This window comes from Bombus vosnesenskii, unplaced genomic scaffold (assembly GCF_011952255.1).
Source record: "Bombus vosnesenskii isolate JDL3184/JDL3185 unplaced genomic scaffold, Bvos_JDL3184-5_v1.1 scf7180000013265, whole genome shotgun sequence".
NCBI classification, from domain to species: domain Eukaryota; kingdom Metazoa; phylum Arthropoda; class Insecta; order Hymenoptera; family Apidae; genus Bombus; species Bombus vosnesenskii.
In genome coordinates this window covers 1,643,201-1,665,020 of record NW_022882925.1, presented here as the reverse complement: position 1 = coordinate 1,665,020, position 21,820 = coordinate 1,643,201, and the positions used below count along the sequence as shown (strand labels likewise).

Below are 21,820 nucleotides of genomic sequence, written 5' to 3'. Positions count from 1 at the left end.
GAATTATGGATGAAAGAATTTTCCACCATCTTACTCTTTGTTACAGTTATTCTGTTACACGTTACAGTTATCATGTCGTCATCAAATTGATTTTTGAAATTTAAGCAACCACAAAAATGGCGTTGGTTGTTGCAAACTTCGTCAAATTTACGGACTCTTCTCTTTATTACCATTACAGTTATGTACGATAGCATGTTACAACACGATAAAATTGATTTTTAATAGCTATTGTGCAATAACAAAATTGGCGGTCGTAATTCTCAAACATTGTGAAACTTCTTCAAACTGCGTATCAGATGGAGAAGGGTCTTCAAAATGGTTCGAGAAACCAACACTATTAATTCCAGCAGCTATTACTAAAATCAATTTGTACATCAATGAGTCATGTAGTTAACCTAATCTTAAATTCATACGTACATAGTTCTGCTACAAATTGTTCAAAATTTCGGAGTTGGAAATTCACATATTCTTACTATATATCAATCAAAGTGTAACATCATCGTCGACCAAATTAAGTAAAAGATCGACTCAGTGCCTTCAAAGGAACGTTTCCAGTTTATCCACCGCTCGAGTTTAACTTATCGAATCCAGAAAAGTTGATTGCGTGTCTCTGAATGATTAAACGCGATTATTAAGCAAGAGCATCGACATGGACAGATCAGTATGATCCTCGGAAGGCCACGGATCGTAGCTGTGATCCCGGGGCGTGGCACAAAGTGATCCGAGAAAGGAATCCGTCGTTTTACGTAACAATCTCGAGCGATCCGCGATCAGCCAGGAAACTGACCGCCTCTACGCCGTTCCTCGCGTGTCCAGGATAGTTTCCACGATTCTTCGCGTCGTCCTGGTGCGATACCCTCCGTCCCCTGATCGTTCACATAGCACCGCTCGACTTCCAAGAAGTTTCAAACACGCATCGTCGTAACTTCAGGATGGAATCTCGTGACCCGAGTAAATTACTTGTTGCTTTCTATCTTTTCTTCCGTGTCCCTCTTAATCTCAATGATCTTCGATGTATCGATACGTCACGTAAGAAAAAGACATGAAAAAATTCATCAAAACGCGAATAATCTTTAATTGTTATTAAAAAGCGAAATTGCTTATTATCCTGAAGATTTCTCTCCTTTACTTCGTGCAGTATATTCTCAATGATTCTTGCTTTATCGATACACGATGAAGAAATCCATCGCGAAACGCGAGATTTGCAAATAAATAATTTTTAATCACTATGAAAAATGGAATTTAGAGGTGTCGAAAGAATGAACAAAATTGCGGGGACAAGAGTGTAATGAAGATTCGATGGCGTTCAGCATCGCATACCAATGATCTCTAGTCGAGCAGAAATAAAAATTAGGAATGCCGAGCGATATTAGGGAATGAAAGAATGAGACAGCAGAGTCTAATGAGGATTCGGTAGTCTGAACGCCGGTGGAAACCGGTCCGAACAAAAATTGCGAGCCGCGATGGTTCGTGGAATGACCGGAAGCCGCGCGACTTTGTTTCCACGCGAGAAACACCGGCTTGGAATCCGTTTCCTTCTCTGGGTATCAATTAGATCGGACAAATTAGAACACCGGCCGAGTCAATATTGATACCGACAGGAATCAGGAGGAGCGGTAATGAGCGACGTTGCTCTTTTCCTTCGCTATCCTGCATGATGAAGAAGGGGGAACGAGAGAGGAATAAAAAGAAGAAACAAGAGAAAGAAGAAAAAAAGAAGAGGTATTTAAGGCTACCGACGAACGAACTACCGTACAAAGAGGAGCCGAGATACACCGAGAGGGGCAGGAACAAAAAGGGGCGGAGAGGAAGGCAAAAGACGGACAGAGATGAAATAAGAAGACATGGAAGTGGGGAATTAAGAGAGAAAAAGAGGGAGAAAGAGAGATATCTCTATGCGGTAGCTAAAGCCAGTCAGTCAGGTATGCCTGGAGGCTAGGCCATGATAGACAAGGTCATCCTCTCCCCGGTTTACACGTATGCTGTGGCTACTGCCAGTCCTCGTTTACATTTATTTATTTATAAATATACCGCGGCTCTCGACTAATGCGCCGTCTCCAAGAGAGAGGAGGAGGAAGCAGAACGACCGGCCACACGGATGGAAGGAGACCGGACTGTCCAGACGACGATGGAACCCCTTCACCTGTAGATCGGCTCTCTTTCATTATTCGGTTAATCGCGGCGCAATAGACGCCGCGAAAAAGGCTACCGCCGTTACACGTTTCTGAGGATATAACTTTTTTCAATGCAGTTCCGAAGTTCCAGCGGTAGACTTTGAGCTGGTGCTCAAAGTGTTTCCAGTTCTATCGTTGACTGATTAGATTAGGTGGGTTTTAATTGGTTCCATTAGGATTTTCAATTAAATGCAACTTTGTATGTTACATTTTCCCGTTTACGTTCCTATAAAATAGAATTTTATGTCCACTACGTAAATATGTTCAAGATTTCTGTAGCTCCAGCGGTAGACTTTAACTCTTTGATGTTGAATGGAGCTTCCGGTTCTGTCGACGATTCATGGGATAAATGAATTTTAATTAGGCCTATTAGGTTTTTCCACCAAATGAAGCTTTGTATATTATAGTTTCTCTTTCACATTCACATTTAGCCTTTAAGAGGAACATTTGTAGAAATACGTAATTGTATGTGATATTATAACTGGTTGAAAAAATCGAATAGATCGATGAATACTTATACGTCTTACTGTAAATGTGTTCAATCTTCCAATGTCTATTTTTACTTTTATATTTAGAGTAGCAAAAAAAGATATTTATATACTGTCGTATTTATTACAGTATTTATATACTAATTAATTAAGTCCAACTATATGAAACTTCGTATCATTTAAGTGCTAAATAAAACGCTTTATAAGTAGAAAATAAGAATATGTGCAAATACTGTTTACAGCTACCGTATATTTTCCAAACCTTCTTAAAATTTAGGATAATAAGTTAACCTAAACTGGTATTTATTTGTGACTTGCAGATCTTCGGTAGCAAGGCGGACCTGCAGCTCCACACGCAGATCCACATGCGCGAGGCGAAGCCGTACAAATGTACCCAGTGCTCGAAGGCGTTTGCGAACTCCTCGTACCTGTCCCAGCACACCAGGATCCACCTGGGCATCAAGCCGTACCGCTGCGAGATTTGCCAGCGGAAGTTCACCCAACTGAGCCACCTACAGCAGCACATCCGCACGCACACCGGTGACAAACCGTACAAGTGCCGGCATCCAGGCTGCACGAAGGCGTTCAGCCAGCTGAGCAACCTACAGAGCCACTCCCGCTGCCATCAGACCGACAAACCGTACAAGTGTAACTCCTGCTACAAGTGCTTCTCCGATGAGCCCAGCCTGCTCGAGCACATACCGAAGCACAAGGAGTCGAAGCACCTTAAAACGCACATCTGCCAGTACTGCGGCAAGAGTTACACCCAGGAGACCTATCTGGCGAAGCACATGCAGAAACATGCGGAGAGGACGGACAAGAGACCACCGATAATCGGTACGGGGCTCAGGCCGTCGATCCACGCAATGGCGGCTCATCATCAAGACCACTATTGGCCGAAAGTCAGCCCAGATTCGGTGATCAGCGATCTACACGACCGGCTGCCTCATCACCACACCGACTACCATCAAAATCAGAACCCGGAGATGCTATTACCTGGCCACGGACACCGTGGCGAGTCCATCGAGAACGATTCGAGGCAACAGACCCCTCAACCGGGCGCCAACCATCACCCAAACAGTAGCTCGGCATTTACGCCGATCTCGTCGATCTCGATAAATTCCATCTCCTCCATGCAACATCCGCTGAATCCACTGAACCATTTGCACTACCCTGGCAGCCATCATCCAGCCTCCAGGCCGTACCTCTACGAGGCCTTCAACACAACGCAGAAATCCTCGCCGGCGTCATCCTCGTCTGGGGTCACGTCGGGCACGACCAGCAACCAGAACGCGACCTCCTTCCCGAACCAGTTGATCAGCCTCCATCAAATTAGGAACTACGCGCACCAACCCAACCTTGGAAATCTCGGGAACTTGGGAAACCTAGGGAACCTGAGCAATCTGAGCAACCTAAGCGCGACAATGGAGAGCCACGCTCTCCTCGGTGGACTCAAGGAGAAACAGTAACTCCGGCTGGTCGCGGAGATTAGGAACAAAAACTATTTGCTACTTCTCCTCGATTTCTTTTCTTCTTCTTCGTCTATACCTGTACCTCATCCTTATGTCCTATTTTTCCCGCGATCTTTACAGGGTCCAGGATGTTTGTATGATATTTTACATTGCGTTATGAGTTTGTTCGGAAGGGAAACGCCTATCGAACATTCGCTGCTCCTACGTTTCGCCCTTATACTTCTTTTAGCATTTAATTTCTATGGGACATTCTGAAAACTGTTTGCGGTGTGTGCATGCAGCCTGATCAAGAGTGATTTTGTGTAGGGTTCCTGTCTTTATTTAGGATGGTGCTGGGTGTAGTTATTCGCTGTGCGATAATAGTCAGTTTGTAAAACAACAATTGTATATTTTTATACATTTTGGTTTAACAGGAATCGCTTACACGTATAAGCATAAATATACATGAATATATATCTCGAAGATGAGAAACCTATTTAAAAAAGAAATACTGCGTTTTGTTTACTCTTTAAACGATCTCTTTCGTTAGTTAATGAGAACTATGGAAAACAGACCCATTTACGTAAATCTGAATAATTGAAAATAACGAATAATGTATAGAATATTCTATATTTGGAAGATCAGATAACTTAAAGGAAAAAATTCTTCATTTTCTTGTACAATCTTAAACGAATTTATTTCATCAAATAACAACCTGGAACTGTTAATGAAAACGATCGCAAACGTATCTAAACAGCGAAAGATCGACGACTCGATCAAAAGAGAAATACCCTACCGTTATTTCCATCGAGGAACATTAATCTTGTCGAAAAACATTTCACGAGTCGAGTGCAAATCGATTTGGCGACTTTTAATCGTTTCAATGCTACTGGCCATTCATGCATGAAGCACAAATATTAGAAAGTACCCTGTTCGATGTGGTATCGATCGGGTAACTTCCTATCGATTCGCCGAGAATCGGCAAAATCGATTTGCGATCGAAGTCCTCCCAATATAACCAAGCGTTTAACCACGACGCTGATTAACTTTCACGTTCGTAGTTAGCTAGAAAATAACTTGGAACGATAATCGACGAGCATGTTTCTCGATGTTCCCTCCGATTACCCATGGCGAATAGCCATCCGACTATCCTGAACTCTCCACTCGAATTTACCACATTTCCTAGCAAAACTACTTTCAAGAGACGTCCTTCTTCAGTTCCAAGCGAATACTTTCATCCTCCCTCTGCAATCCACCCCGGAGATCTCCTTAGGTTAACGTTCTACTTCAAGTTTAACAGTCCTCCTAAGTCTTCTTTTCTTTCTATTGATACTTAATCATCCGTTGGTCCCATCGATTTATAGTGTTACTGATGTTGGAGAGAGGTTTTAATCTGGCCGAATTTTGTAGTTTGAATAAGGTTTTGTTATTATGAATGTTGTACAGTGGAGTTGTTTAGCGAAATTTAGAAATCTTGGGCTTGTTTAACTCGGATTTTCGTAATTTCGTTGGATCAGTGATTTGTGGTAGATTTTTTGGTATTTAATTTGCAAACAATGTTGTGGTTTTGTTACACGTATTTTATATACGTAGCATGAATATTAAATATTCTTCGATGTGACTGCTTCCTTTTTTTTATTTCGCATATAAATTCGCTATAGAATGCATTAGTGTATGATCGCGTAGCACTGTACGACGAGAATATCGTACAGATGTACAAAAAATCACCTCGAAGATTATCTTATCGTTCCAGAGGACGAATTCAAAACGATAATTTCCCAGGAATTTAGAAAATAATTCTAAAAATTGCAGCAATCACGAAACCAATCGCTTTTTGAAACTCGTCCTGTACATTCAACGAAAAAATCTTGTGAAGTAGCAGAAACGTAGTTTAAAAGCAATTATTTCGTAGATCAACACGTGCAATCCGTTTCATTCAATTTTCATTATATTTTCTATTGCAAAGGTCTCTTAATTGGTATCATTGAGGTTCATGGCAATTTCGAATTGGATGATAAAATATTAGATATAATATTTAGAACGTAACGTAGAACGTAGAATGCAAAATGAAATTAAAAATCCTAAATTTTAGTAATCCAACGTGAATCATAGTCATTTATGATGCAACGATAGTATTCGAAGATTAATTTTTAACAGACAGTTTTGGTTCATAGATAGCTATGATAGTTAACTATCTATGATATAAAACAATACAAAAACTACGAATTGAAATTAAAAAAAATACTTTGAAATTAAATATTTAATTAAATGTTTAATCGAAACTTACCTACGATCTAATAATACCAATTGGGGTTGATACCCAAAAATCGCTTGAAAGTCTCGTCCACGATTAGAGGAAGAGATGAAAATGAGTATAACCGGCGAGAATCGATGGGACCGCGGTTAGTTCCGTTCTTTTCGTGTTCCTGCCTCCCAGGAGCATCGTACGTAAGAGGGAATAGCAAAGCCAGGAGAAATCGTGTCGTGGAGTAGAGCTATTTTCCAAGGGGTGGCTCGCCCCCTGGAACCGGTGCGGGGGGATGGGCACACCTTTCTAGGTCGAGTGGACGTTTCGTTCGCAACGGGATAATTAACGAAGCGAATGTGTGTGTTTGTGTGTGTCTGAGCATGCCAGAGACTCTTCTGTGTATGTGTGTGCATGTGTCTGTGTATGTAGTTAGGCGAGTGGGTGATAGAGGAGAAGAAAAAGAGATAGGTGAATGGATAGTGAAGGAAAAGGAAAAGAGTTGGACGAGTAGGTGGCAGAAGAGAAGGAAAAGAGATAGGCAAGTGGGTGATGAAGGAAGAGGAAAAGAGTTGGGCAAGTGGATGGTGAAGAAAAAGGAAAAGAGTTGGGCGAGTGGATTTTAAAGGAGAAGGAAAAGAGATAGGTGAATGGATAGTGGAGGAAAAGGAAAATAGTTGGACGAGTGGGTGGTAGAGGAGAAGGAAAAGACAAAAAAAGTGGGAGTCGAAGCATCACACGCACCATTTAAATAGGAGTTACACGCGTACACATACATTACATGAGGGCACAAATCGTGTGAATAGCTTTTTTTCAACGAGAAAACAGAGAGCACGGGAGTGAGTGAGGGTGCAAGAGAGATTTAGGGTAGGTCGACGACAGTGCCACGAAATTATAAATGCGAAAGTAACGGAGATAATAGGGAATTAAAAAGGGGACGAGGAGCAGAGAGAAAGGGGAGAGAGAGAGGGAGAGAGAAAGAGTAGGCGAGCATGTAAGAAGGGGTAAGATAGGGTTGGAACGCGAGCAACTATACAGGCGCACAGAGAAAAAGAGAACGGTACGGAGAACCTCCATGTACATAGTTATTATATATATAAATATATAAATATATAAATATAAATAAATGAATAAATAAATATTATATATTATTATTATTAATTAATTAATTGATCGATATTCGGTAGGTGCGTAAGGGAAAAAAAGAGAGCAAGAGGATATAGACTCTACTGAAGATATTCTAAGTACCTTGTCTAACACGAATATAATTAAAGAAGTGAAAACCGTGTGAGTGAAATAAAGAGAATGAATGGGAGAATGTTCGAAGTTAAAAGAAAAAGCAAGCAATCGTTGCCCAAAGTTATTTACGATAATTTTTCTTTCTCTTAAGAGCGCGTTTCCGTTCTACGAAACCGCGGTTCGATCAACCTTGGCGATCGGTTCTTTCTCTACTTATCACGCCGTTATTTCTTTTCCTTTCATTTCGATAGTCTATAAAATGAAGATCATCGATCGTCGTGGCTTATCGAGCCCGGTTATTTAGAAAAATTCGAGACGTACGAAAATTCGACGTATGCCGAATGAAAAGAGAGAAGAACACACGTGTACTGTAGATAATTTCTTGTTACGGCGCCGCCGATGTCTCGTTTCGTGGCTCTCTTCTTAATCGGTTTTGATCGATCCGCGAGGTGCAGGGCTATAAAAAGATTTCTCTTTTATTTTTATCATTTTCTAACTGAACTCTAACTCTTTTTACTTTTTTGTCGTTTTCACGTCCATTACTTCCTTTTCTACGAATGAACGATATTCTATTCTAAGGTCCATCTTCCTTATGGACAGAAAAAAAAAATAAATAAAAAAGAAGTGAGACACACGAGACGCGACACGTCGGCGCTTCACCTGTGCTCAAGTTGTTTAAAACTATTAGTTTGTTAACTAAGAAGCGAGAGAGGTTGGAAGAAAGAGAGGGAGAGAGAGAGAGAGTGAGTTTGAACGAGAGAGAGAGAGTGAGTTTGAAAGAGAGAGAGAGGGGGAGAGAAAGGATGAACGAAAGACTGGAATGAATGAGAAAGAGTAAACGAGAAAGTGTTAATTAATAATTCCGCGTGGAAAGCGGAGCCCGATCGCGGTCTCTCGTTTCGTTCGACGTTTGTTCTTTCTTGTTTATTTCAAGATCGACTTATGATCGTCGACAAGGAATAAACGATTCAAACATAGTAGATCGTTAAATGAATGTGAAGCAAAGAGAACAGGAGAACGTCGAAGAAAGCGCGCGAGAAAAATCGTAGAACAAAAGGGGCGGTTGTATTCGGGCAAGAAATACTGAAAGGAAAAAAAAACACGAGAGCGATCGTCTTTTTTTTTCTTTTTTGTTCGTTGATAACGAAATTGAACACGAGGGTGAGGGTGGGGACGGGGCGAGAGTGGAGGAATTTGTTTTTTTTTTAATTCGGGGGTTGTGGGTGGTTATAACGAGCGTCGTCGTCTTCGTCAGGTCCCCCCGCGCTTTAATTGTGATCTTTTTTTTGTGTCTACCCTTTAGTTTCCATTTGATGATTATTTTATTATTATTTTATTAATATTATTATTATTAATATTATTATTATTATAATTATGATTTCGTTTAATAAACTGTCACATTAAAAGACAAACGTCTGACTTGGCGGAGGAAGTGACAGACTGCTAGTGTTCTTCTGTCACGTCATCATCTTCCTCCCCTGAGACTACCACCAGCCCCCATCAATTCGAAGAACCCTCTCCTTTCTCTTCTTCATGAACATAAATCGCGTGAAGGAACTCCTTATCCCTAAGTACGTTTCTTTTCTCATATTTCTCTTGAAACAGAGGTTCTTCCGTTTTATTCTATTATATTTTTAACAACGCGAATTTGATTTACAGATTGAAGTCACAGAGTTGATTCTAGATAGTTTCTCGTCATAGAAGAACCTAATCTCAAAAAATCTTTTCCCTCCTTTGTCTTCCACGATAGATTTTTCCACTTGTTCTTCTCTTTTTAGTTGTCTTCTCATCGTTGTACTTACTACTAGTTTGCCCTCTGTTCTGTTCTTCCGTTATCTTTTTCTTTCCTTTTCCTTTTTTCTTTTTTTTCTTTTTTTTTTTTTTTTTTGAAGATAAAATCTGCAGTGAGATGCCGTCCATTATGCTTTCGGAAACTAACGAAGATTACCAAGGGACGCGGAGGATCGATCGTTCGCGAGCGCAAGTTCCTCAAGCTCGTTGATTTCGAGTCGACGAAAAATGGAATTCCTTTCTCGCGTCTTGTGGGTTTTTACGCGAATCACGCGTCGATCTTTGCGGATAACGATAAAAATCGGCCACGAAAAAAGGCAATTTCACAATACATCGGAGAATTCATTTTTCATAAACTTAGGGTATCGCGATTAACGTTGAAATTAATATTTCTTGAAGTACTAGGACTGTTAATAGATGCTTCACGAGTAAGACGAATAAGCTGTAAGCGTTCGCTCGTTTGTTTTCGTTCGTAGTTGTAGAAGCGAAAATTGTTAAATTCTTTGTCGTTGTACCATTTGAAAAATACGATACTGTTGAAAGGTTAAATTTTAATAGAATGTAGATAAAGAGTCTTTAGAATCGTAGAATATTTTTCTTCTAAGGAATGATTAAGAATTTACATTGAATGTATCAATCGCTTGCGGAACCATCGATCCTTTCGATCCTCACGTACAATCAGTTCCTTTCAATAAAATTTGTTCATTTTCTGGCAATGAATAACTGACGCAAACAAAATTAATTTGTCGATAATTTGTCGAGTCATGTACAATACGTGAATTGGTCTGCCAAAAGAATAGATGGAGAACAAAAATGATTGGAATGCTTGCGGTCTTTCGAAGAATAAACAAATTACCGCTCATTCAATAAAAAAATTTTATTTGACAATAAAAAATTACAAACTTTGCTGATTTTCTTTTTTCCTGTAGCATTATGAAGATTAAATTAACGGATAGACTTTTTCAGAAGGCCACAGGCATGTTCTTAATCGAAATCTCTTTATGGTTCCACACCGGGTCCCTTTAACCCTGAAACGTAAATTCATTCAGTCTTCGCTGTTTTCGCTGTTTTAATACTATGTACATACGCATTTAAAATTTCAAATTTTCTTAATAGAATAAAACGTGATAGTTTCATCGAATATTTCAGAACATTCTTTTGTAAAAAGCTATTGTTGAGAATCTTGGGTGTAAGAAGGTTAGGCGAAAGTACACAATGGTTGAAGAAAGTGTTTGAATATTTACCGTAGAAAACTTCTATGCATAGAATTACGCATGTTACGTATGTTATGTATATAATAAGACTATTTAAGTTTCATAATTAATTAATTTTATTCTCTGTTACGATATTTGGAAGCAAAAGAGATTTCTTTACAACAATAAATACAACCACTATTTTGATTATTTAAATTTTATTTTACGCTCTCTGCGAAACATATATTTGCACATATTATACACGTACGGTTTCCATGTATATTTTCAAATTTGTTTCACACTTTATCACCAGTATAATTATAATAGTAGTATCTTATTACGGTATTAATGAAATTCTAAAATGTTCCCTAGACATAAACACATGAGACACATATAACACAATATTCATAAAACATTTCTACAAGTGTTCGAACACTTTCTCGGGCCACTGTATTGATCTTCTCGATTGTGATAATGATTTTCTTGACTGAGAGATGAGAATTGGAAAGACTGGTTACACTTTGTTTTACCTTTAATTGAATCGTTAGCGACGTAGTGGATCGAGAAAATTGCGAAACGTTTCTTGATCGATTGGCGGGGGGTGGAAAATGGAGTAGGCAATAGTTGCGAGGCGACAATGGGAGACTCTACTTCTCTTTATTATCTGCGGATTATCCGATCGATTCCTTTTGATTACCACGTTATGTAGCGATTACCGAACGAACAATAAATGTAATAACTTTATCCGTAATCCATTGCCCACGGATCTGCTCGATATTTATCGAATTCTTCAGGGTTAAAGCGACTGAGTATCTTCTTAAAAGCGTTTCTACGAAACCATACTCGTTGTATAATCGTCAATTTCGCGAAGAGAGAAAGGGTTACAAGCGTAACGAACACGTGCGTGTCTGCGTGTACGACTGGGTAATAAAATAAACGACCGTATAAATGAAGATGTATGATAGAAACGAAAGTGCAAAAGAGCGAAAGAATGTCGAAAAGATGGAGAGACTCACATAGGCAACGTAAGGAAAACAATATATTGATTATATTGCGTGGTACGAACAGAACTGTGATATTTTATTGTATAAATTTACGGAGGACAAAGAAAAAAAAAAGATGAAGAAGATGAAGAAAAAAAAATATGAAGAACAAATCTCTAAACGGATATACTTATACGGTAGTAGAAACGCGCGCGGGATATTACTGTATTTTACAAAGAAGTGCATCCTTAAGCCATTTAAAAGAAAAGAAAAGAACAAAAAAAAAAAGGAGGGAAAAAGAGAAAAGGGGGAAAAAAAGAGAAAAGGGAGAAGAAAACGGACGCGATCATACGCAATAGCGTGCGCGCGTCTAGGCCGGGTATCCCTTTTCGAAGATTGAGTTTCACGTCAGCTTCCGCTTTACGTACGAACCGCCTCGCGGAAGCTCTCGCGGGGGCAAATAACCAAAGGAGCTTCTGTAATAATTAACGAAGAAAAGCTTCTGAAAGAGTTGAATCGAAGAATTAAAACGACGCCCTCTGTCCGGTCCATTCTCAGCTTTAAAAGGAATACCCGGCGATTTTCGGGCCAATCGTGAAGCCCTAGCGTCTAATCGTTTCCTGTTTGTAAAGTATATATATAGATATATAATATAGATATATTATATATGAATTAAATGTTTGATAAGAGAGAAAGAGAGCGTGAGAAGGAAGTGAAAGAAGCGAAAGTGCGATACGATGAACCGATCAAGATCCGATTGCAACGTTATTCGTGAACGATTTTAAAACAGACATACTCAGATGCATACACGTGGTCTCGTGCATACAGACATCTACATACACACACACACACACGCACACACACACGCACACACACACACTCTGTTTAATAGTTTATATAGAGTAAGTAAAATACGCTGAATTACATCTGTAAAGTCTCGAACGGAAGATCACATTTTTTCGCGTTTACTCTAATCGTCCCTCGCCCGAGCCCCAAGAATAAAAATGGAGAAAGAATGTCGAAGAATACCGTGTTTCCTAATCCCCTGCCGATCGAGAAAACCTGACAGACAGAGAGAGGGGGAAAGTGAGTGGAATGATTCGAAGGCATAGAGAAATTGACTGATTCGGTTTTAATGTTGCTGTAAAATCTCGTAAATTTGCAAGGGGCGGTATTTTTTACTTTCGTTTGAATCACGAATAGCATCGGTGTGAAATATTTCCAGTAATTTTAAGAAATTATATAGACAGTTTTTAATGAATATCATGTTCTATAACAATTTTCTTTTTTGTTTTTGTATTTCTAATATAGATGCAAATTAAAGATAGAAACGTACAACGAACAGAATGCAAGAAAGATTTTATGGAAAAGCGGGTGAGGATAATGCAAATTTTGAAATTTGAAAAGTAAAGTTTACGATGTTTTACAGCGATATTATTTAAGAGTACGAAGAATGAAACGAAATCAGGTGTTGCTACAAATTACGTAGAAGAGAAGAGGAGGTGACAGCGTAAACTGCGACCGGTGAATTCTCAGACAAAGATCACGGGAATTCGATGCCCGTTTGGACATGCTTAAACAGCGAGGAATACTTCGACGATGCTTGGAGAGAAGAAATTTTACAATTTTTCCTTGACACGAGAAACATTCGCTGGCCGCTGAGTGGCGGAATATTTTAATAAATGAAGGGGAAATCCACCTGAATTTCGCTCCAATCCGTCTAACGCGAATCTCCACGGTGTATGTAATAATTTTTCCTTAATAAAACACATTGGTTAAAAACCAGAAGTACTCCATAATCTTAAGAAAATGAAAAACCATTAATAAACAGAGAAACCGTCACAGAAAAATTCTATACAATTCACGATCCTTAAATCTGAATCCTTTCATAATCCAAAGTAAGTACCTCCAGTGCACGTTGTTCTTAATCAGAGAATAAATAAAAATAACTTCGGGAAAGGTAACAAAAAAATTTACGAAACATGCTCTCGAAGTGTTCCACGAGACTGAAAGACCTGAAAATTTAAATAATCAAAGTCTTTCGTGTTCACCGTGTCGCAGTCTACATCCACACAACCAATTTCATCCCCTAACGACATCGCCCGCAAGAACTTATCGTTCGAACGCAAAATCCAGTAACTTTCTGATCCCTGGAACGATGCGAAAAATCAGGAACCATTCTCCACGATAGATAGATCATAAAACGAGAGGAACAGTGACGAAACTCGTGCTATTAATTAATAAATCGTCGGCGTGTACGCATGAACGTGATACAACGAACCGAGACGATCATCGTTCCACTAAACGTTTTGAATATTATAAAAATAGAAAAAGAAAAAAAAGAGAGATCATGGAACGTTGCTCGTCCTGAAACAAGAAACGATCGCAGACTGAATAAAAAGAGAGGAACCGTGCGTTTTTCGTTTTCTTTCTAACGCGAGCACGACAACGGTACAAAAGAATTAAAAACTAAATAAAGGGAAGAAAATGAGAAAACGAAGATGAAGATGCTCGTGCGTTCTCGTGAAGCGAAATTCGTACAAGGAACCGGGTTCTTTTCAATGATCCAAAGGTTTCGTGATAGTCTTTATAAAAATCGTTGAACAAAAGTTCCTGGAGAACGTTTTTCTGTACGAATTTCGCGAGAGAAGCCTCATTGGTTGCAGCGAATCCTGTTCGAGGACGAAGAACGACGATCTGCGAAGGAGTTAATGGAATTTACAAGGGACTATAGAGGAACATCGAATAGCGGATGCGTCTTTCTTGGTCCTTGATCGTCTGGTGAAGCAAAGTATCGCAAAAAATGGAACCGGTGTTGTATTCATAATCGATTTTCAGAGTTTTTCGCGACCATTTCTTCTTGATCCCCTCTGTCTCGAGCAGACAGACCTTGTAAAACAAGCCCCCAATCATCGACACTAACTGTTCGTCCTTTTTAACAAATATAACAAAACTTACGTCTTACTAATCGAGATCGGCAATCCGGAAAGCCATAGCAGTTGATTTTTAATTTATAGATCAATGAAATTAGAGAGTTCAGCAATTTTGATCATTGATAGAACTGCTACGGTATTCTGTGTTTGCAAAGTGTTTCATAATTCCTTTCCAAATGATTTTCACTTCAAAATATCTTTAGGCATATTTTTATCCCAATTTTAACAAAAGGGATAATTTTATTTAATGTAGAGATAATAAAGGAAATTTTAATTTATTAATTTGGTGTTTCAATGGAGAGAAAGGGTTAATTATTATTTTCTTTTTTTCTTTTCAATTAAAATGATATTTATTTTCTTGATAATTATAGTATTCATAAATTAGATTTTAGAGATAAAAAATGTTAAAATAAAAGAGGTGTGTTATACTTTTTTAAAAAACGAGTGAATAAAAAGATATCCAATTTTAAATCCCGCGAAATATTGAATTTAGTACCAAATAGCGTACACAGGTGGCGCATGATTCCGAATAATCCTACATCGACATCTTTGCAAAAGTGCAGCAAACTAAATGCATCGATGCAGCACATCGGTACAGTAGAAAATACATGTGCTTGCACCGCGCATGCGAGTGACCAAATATATATCATAACTGAGGGGAAATGTCATGCATAATCAGCTGGTCAAATATAGGTGAAAAGATGGCGGGCGTGCAACTTGATGTTGTTAGGTGTCAAAAGAAACAACTTTAACACGCTGTTCACTGGCTGTGTCGACAATATTTTGTTGCAAATGTGTAAATAGATAATTGCTGTACATGATGGCATTTCTCGAGGTTAGTCTCACATTTTATTCGAACATTTGATCGTATTTTATATGTCGTATACATAACCCCCTTTCCCTCACACGAAAACGCATTTATCTTTTAGTGGAGACGCTTCAATTTTTTTGATCTTAAAAAAGAAGTTGACGGCGGGAAAATAGCCACGGCTCTTGGTGTGAGTATTCATCGACTGAAATCGGATTTTTTCTGACATGATATTTGGTTATAGGTTAAGGCTATCGTGTTCGATGTATATTGTATGCTCTGTTGATTAGGACGCCCAAGTGACAGCAGCTACGAGCGGTAACGGGACTCTAGTATTCGGAGATTACACAGGCAATGTGCATTTAGTGAATAGAACTTACGATGTTACCACATTTCGCGCTTATGATGTCACATTAACGCTAGCTCAACAAGTCCAACATTCCACTTTCTTGTTCACCATTGGTGTTAGTATCATTGCATAATTGTTACACATTGATGCAGAGATATTTGTCATTAATGAAAAGTATGTTTCTTAGGAAGATGAATCAGGTTGTAATCCTACCATAAAGGTCTGGAATTTAGCTAAACCAGATAAACAAGGCAATCCAACATGTCTTCGTATAAGTAGAGCCATACCAAGTTATAGAGCAGTTCCTGCAACTGCTCTATGTGTGCATACTAGTCTTACATTAATGGCTATTGGCTTTGGAGATGGCTCTATTATGTTGTATAGGTAAAAATAATTAATTTTAATAATGGTAATCTTCTAATTTTCAAACATGTTTTAATACACAACTTTCAATCCTTAGGGGTGATTTAACTAGGGAAAGGAAAAACAAGATAAAAGTATTCGAACATACCAATTTTTCAGTTACTGGTTTAGCAATAAAATCTAGTGGCAAACAAACTCATTTATTTGTTGCTACACCAAATAGCGTTTTCGTATATAATATTACTGTTAAGGATCAAGAATTTAAATCTCCCTTGGACACTATGGGCTGTGCCAGAAAGTGTAGTGTTCTTGCAGAATCTATGCAAGATAGTCATTTCATGATTGGTCGTGATGATGTAATAACATTAATATAATTTTATTATGGAATGTATGTAATAAATATTTTTCTACTAATTAATTTGTATTACTTTAGGCAATTTATTGTTACACACCAGATGGTAGAGGTCCTTGTTATGCAGCTGGCGGTCAAAAAATCATGTTAGAGTGGTTTAGAAGTTACCTAGTTATTATAGCAAAAGAAGCTGCGAATGATCCAAGAACAACAACTACCATTTCTGCAAAACCGAGGTAAGGAAATTTTACAAATTCATAGTTTTTACAAATTCATTAAATATAAACTAATTTTTAAAATATATGTTTATAGTACTATAGAACCAATACCTCCAGGAGTGGATAAACATGTAATTACAGTACTTGATATACAAAACAAATGCATTGTTTTTTCTGCCCCAATGTTGTCTGTGCAAGCTGTTCTATCGGAATGGGGTGGATTTTTTATACTCAGTGGAGATAGTAAACTTTATCACTTAGATGAAAAAGACTTGCAATCGAAATTAGCATTACTTTTCAAGAAGAATTTATATGATATATCTATAAGGTAGATAATTTCTACCTGAAGTTGTAGAAAATATTTCAATTATAATTATAATTGTATATAATTATAATTTAATATTACATTATTTTTAGAATAGCTAAGAATCAACAATATGATGCTGAAGGTTTAGTCGATATATTCCGACAATACGGCGATCATTTATATTCAAAGGGAGATCATACCGGAGCGATAGAACAATATATTAAAACTATTGGAAAGTTAGAACCGTCGTATGTAATTAGAAAATTTTTAGATTCTCAACACATAGATAATCTAACGACCTATTTGCAAGCTTTGCATAAAAATGGGCAGGCAACAGAAGATCATACAACTTTGCTACTGAATTGTTATACGAAACTCAATCATACAGATAAATTAAAAGAATTTATCATGGTAAACAAACTATGACTAATTTGGGTACAAAATTTATCGGTAATTTTTATGATTATGTTATATAATGATTTTAGACAAAAGATAGAGAGATTGATTTCGATGTCGAAATTGCAATAAAAGTTTGTCGTCAAGCATCGCCGGAGGATGCTTTGCTGCTTGCAAAAAAACATGATCGTTACGAATGGTATCTTCGTATTCAAATAGAAGATAAACACGAGTACAAAAAGGCATTAGAATATATGGCTACTTTGGACTTTGAAGAAGTACGTTGATACATGCATTTAGACGTGCATCCAGATTCAATTTATTCGATTAATTTTGGACAATCTTTTAGGCAGAATCCAACATGAAGAAATATGGTACTATCCTAATAGAAAATGTGCCAGATGAATCAACGCAATTTTTAAAAGCCTTATGTACCAATTATAGGCCTTCCAATCAACCACTTGTAGATCAGGTAAAATTGAGGAATTAAAAAATAACAGATTTATATTGGTACAATAAAACATATACTTGTAATGACGTATTTGATTCAGGAAATGTTAGACGGTACTGTGGACCAACACATCGATAAAGCTAATCCAGAAGATTTTATTCACTTGTTTTTAAATAATTCAGAACGTCTCGTAGAATTCTTAGAGCACCTAGTAAAAATGAATACCAAGTTAGTATACCGAAATAAATAACAAGGAAAGTTCAATTTATATTCTACAAGTTAAATGTTTTAATACATAGGTGGAGTACTTTGGTATACAACACTTTAGTAGAACATTATCTTCATATTTGGTCAGCTTTGGATAATGATGTGGCAAAAGTACAATATGAACAGAAAATTGTACGACTTTTACAAAATTCGGAAGCGTGTTACGATAAGGATCAAATATTAATCTTATGCCATCAGCATAATTTCAGGCGTGGTTTACTCTTTCTTTATGAAGAAAGTAAATTGTAGGTTGAGGTAACTTACACAATCGATATTATACTTCAAAAATTTATAATGTATATTATATTATATATAGATACCAAGAAATATTACGATTCCATTTACGCGAAGGAGACAGTGAACAAATTTTAGCTACGTGCAAACGATTTGGACATCAAGATCCGAATTTATGGGTCCAAGCTTTATGGAGTGTTGCAAGAAATAAAGAAGCACCAACTAAACTTCTTGCAGACATACTAACCCACATAGGTATGTCTAAAATTTAATTTAATCATTCCAGTTACACATAACATTTTAAAATAAAATTTATATTGGACAGGTCAAGAAAGGCTTTTATCACCATTGATGGTTCTTGATGCACTTTCTACTTCACTTTCTTGTACCTTGGGCGATGTGAGAACCTATTTTAACAGTGTGTTACGAACAGAGCATAAACAAACACAAGCAGATATAGAATTATCTGAAAAGTATCGAGCAGATACTAAAAAGATACGAGAACAAATAGATTCAATTAAAAATAGTACTATTATCTTCCAAGGATCACGTTGCAGTGCGTGTCACCATCAGTTAGAACTTCCATCAGTACATTTTATGTGTCAGCATTCATATCATCAACAGTGAGTTCAGGTTTTATATCATATTATGTATAATAATATTTTATGATGTATTTTAACATGTACGACGTTATTCTCGTAATAGCTGCTTTCAAAGATTCTCAGAGAACGAAAATGAATGTCCAGCTTGTTTACCAGACAATAAAAAATTGTTGGATATCATAAAAGCACAGGAACAATCAAAAGATCTTCATGAAACATTTCACAGTTTATTGGATCGAGCAGAGGATCCATTCTCATTAGTTGCTGATTACTTTGGTCGCGGAGTTTTTAAAAAATTAATGGTGATCACAGATAGCGATAAGATGTTGTCTGCGTCGGTGGCAAAGTTTGATGAATCAAAATTGAATTATGGGCCAGGAGCGGAAGCCAGGATCAGATTATCGGAGGGAAAGAACACAACGTTAGGTAAACAAAATTTTATTTGATTAAAAAAATTAATTTATTTACTCTTCAAGACATAGCACAATTTTTTATACAAATCAAAAATTTTATTATAGGAAAAACTGAAACTCATCGTTCGTATGATAATTATAATACAATAGCGGATGATCGACTGCGATCTTATCCAAAATCAGATCTGTACTCTTCATCAATAGAAGCGAATATCTCTGGTACAATCAATGACATATCTAGTCCGCGAGGGAATTCGAAGAAAGCTGTGCCAGTACCTATAAAGGAAGCTCGTATTCTAAACAGCACGACACCAAAATCATCACCAGTTCAAAAATCGTACGTGCCACCAAAAACACCGATTGTACCATCGAATCCATTCGGAGCAGACGACTACGATGAATCGAAAAATCCATTTGCCGAAGACAAAGACGATGACACTACTAATCCTTTTAAAGATAACGACGACACAAATCCCTTTAAGAATAATGACGATGATGACTATAATAAGAACCTGAATCCTTTTGGTAGATAAATTATATTTATTACATTCAACTGTTTCAACCACTAAACTCATGAATCACTAAAAAAGACAATTATGCGTTATTATTGACAAATAGGAATATTACAGCTTGCGAAGAAAAATATCGTAAATGTTATTGTCATATATAAAATTGTAAATTCATTACATGAATCTAGCTTGGCTTTTACCAGTATAATCCCCCACGATTATTCAGCCTAGGTGTATCATGAACTTTATATTGTTTTTTCTTTTTATACATGAATCACATAATAATATCTTTGGTGCTTTATGCAATTTGTAAAATGAAACTATATATTCACGTAGAAAAATAAGATATATAATTGTATATTAAACAATTAATTGTACATATATTCATTTATTATTTTTTTTTAATTTCAACATATATATTTTACAAAATGTCTGTTAAAGAATCTCATTCGATGAGTTTTATAAAAAATATTTTACATTTTACAAAAAGATACATTTACCAAAGTAGTTTCCAAATAGCAATTAACAAATAAGTTATGCATAATATAAAAATACTAGTCCAGTTATACATGATTTAAAATGTGTTTCCATTCACTTATTTGATCACTTATTCTGAAGGCATTCCAACTGTCTACAGTTTCTGGAATTCGTGGTTTTATAGAAACAGGAGTACAATATTCCTCAGTAGATACAGGTGTAAAAAAGTCAGAGAGTATTGGCACAACATCTTTTTGTCTTGGCTCTGGATCTTTACTACGAGTTAATCTGCTTGGCAATTGATTTTCATCTATGGATAAGTCTACCAAATCTTTGTAAACAGCTTCATCAAGAGGGAAATCTAAAGCAGTAGAAACCTAAAACACAAAACATAAGAGAATATTTTATGATCTTATAATTGTAAGCCATCACATTTTTACTACCTTTCCATTTATAAGATATTTATATGAAGCTGGTAAATGTTCAATATTAGTTATAACTTTTTGTTTCTTCATTTTATTTAATTTATTAATTGTACACATAATAGAATTATATTCTGGTTTTGCCAATTTTTCTCCAGAAATAATTGGCTTTGTATGAATGTTTTCATCTGTTTCTAAAATTGCTAAATCATCTGGCTGACTGTGTGATACTCCTGGACCTATGTATGGTTGTATTTTAGGACCAATTATATCTCTTACAACTTTACTGTATTTATAACATGGCATAATATCACGAAGTTTTGAATTTAGATTCTTTTTTATTGTAATTGAACTAGATGTCTTCTGTGTGACATTTAACTTTTTTGTACCAGTGCCAGCAGAAGAAAGTCGATTCTTATGTTTTAAAATGTCTAAATCTGTGGATTTTGTAGTTACAGTTTTAATATTTTTTTTAACAACTGTTGATTTATTTTCTTTTTCTCTTCTACCTTTAGTGTACTCTTTCTTTGAACCATTAATTTTATCAGAATTTTTTGATTTAAGTGTCTTGTCTAAACTTTCACTTTGTGCAATGGGAGAATCTGTAGAAACTGTTATGTCATTGTTTGGAAGTTTAATAGAAATTTTGGGAATATTAACTTCTTTAATATTTGCTTTAATATTCTGACTGTTGTTAGCATCATTTAAAGGATTCTGATTTTCTGTCTTGATAGTGTTTTTATCCAAAGAGGACGAAGTTCCAATTGAACAAGGAGATGCATTAGCATGTAATGTGAAGTTTGATGCATTATCAACAAGCTTTGAACTTTTATTTTCCTGATTGCCAGATATTTCATTCGATTTCACTAATTTAACAGGTTTATCTAGTCTTATGACACTTAGGATTTTCGGCTTATCCTTAATACCATTTTGATCAGTCAAGCTTTTTAATTCTTTTGTTATCGATTTACCAGTATCCGGTTGACAAAATCTTACTTTTGGTCTCGTAAAAAATTTCGTATCCTTAGACATTATACAGAAATATAAAACTCTGAGCTATTTTATTTATAAGAACGTTAATAACGAAGTATAGTACAGCGGTCTGATAACAAAGTACTTATATGAATGTTCAAAACATAACCTTTACGACACAGA

At 36.7% G+C, this 21,820-nt stretch overlaps 3 protein-coding genes across 8 annotated transcripts in view; 2 read left to right on the top strand and 1 right to left on the bottom strand.

Annotated features, from left to right (window-relative positions):
- LOC117241912 (zinc finger protein rotund-like) overlaps positions 1 to 4,934 on the top strand; it is a 240,008-nt gene extending 235,074 nt beyond the window's left edge. For all 6 annotated transcript variants that reach the window (XM_033508230.1, XM_033508223.1, XM_033508196.1 and 3 more), the window contains one exon: positions 2,983 to 4,934. In XM_033508230.1, the coding sequence (XP_033364121.1) occupies positions 2,983 to 4,131 (1,149 nt within the window). In that variant the 3' untranslated portion in view covers positions 4,132 to 4,934. The remainder of the gene's footprint in view (positions 1 to 2,982) is intronic.
- Positions 4,935 to 15,172: 10,238 nt separating this feature from the next.
- On the top strand, positions 15,173 to 20,134 carry LOC117242278 (vacuolar protein sorting-associated protein 11 homolog). The gene is made up of 16 exons (XM_033508822.1): positions 15,173 to 15,332; positions 15,427 to 15,495; positions 15,596 to 15,769; positions 15,842 to 16,038; positions 16,115 to 16,373; positions 16,451 to 16,605; positions 16,682 to 16,915; positions 17,005 to 17,305; positions 17,380 to 17,568; positions 17,640 to 17,762; positions 17,842 to 17,969; positions 18,041 to 18,253; positions 18,325 to 18,497; positions 18,568 to 18,865; positions 18,948 to 19,270; positions 19,363 to 20,134. The coding sequence occupies exons 1-16, from the start codon at positions 15,315 to 15,317 to the stop codon at positions 19,788 to 19,790; spliced, it is 3,282 nt and encodes a 1,093-aa protein (XP_033364713.1). The 5' UTR covers positions 15,173 to 15,314; the 3' UTR covers positions 19,791 to 20,134.
- On the bottom strand, positions 19,840 to 21,798 carry LOC117242298. The gene is made up of 2 exons (XM_033508836.1): positions 20,687 to 21,798; positions 19,840 to 20,620 (listed from the first exon to the last, which is right to left on the bottom strand). Exons 1-2 carry the CDS (start codon positions 21,695 to 21,697, stop codon positions 20,330 to 20,332), a joined length of 1,302 nt encoding a protein of 433 aa, XP_033364727.1. The 5' UTR covers positions 21,698 to 21,798; the 3' UTR covers positions 19,840 to 20,329.
- Between the last annotated feature and the right edge of the window lie 22 nt (positions 21,799 to 21,820).

What these genes read in the sequence shown, in the direction of transcription:
- LOC117242278 (XM_033508822.1), top strand. An exon ending in CTTTCTTGTTCACCATTGGT is followed by an intron (nt 15,770 to 15,841) that starts GTTAGTATCATT and finishes TATGTTTCTTAG; the next exon opens with GAAGATGAATCAGGTTGTAA. An exon ending in CTAGTAAAAATGAATACCAA is followed by an intron (nt 17,970 to 18,040) that starts GTTAGTATACCG and finishes TTTAATACATAG; the next exon opens with GTGGAGTACTTTGGTATACA.
- LOC117242298 (XM_033508836.1), bottom strand. Translation starts at nt 21,697, where the DNA reads ATGTCTAAGGATACGAAATTTTTTACGAGACCAAAAGTAAGATTTTGT. An exon ending in AATATCTTATAAATGGAAAG is followed by an intron (nt 20,621 to 20,686) that starts GTAGTAAAAATG and finishes TTTGTGTTTTAG; the next exon opens with GTTTCTACTGCTTTAGATTT.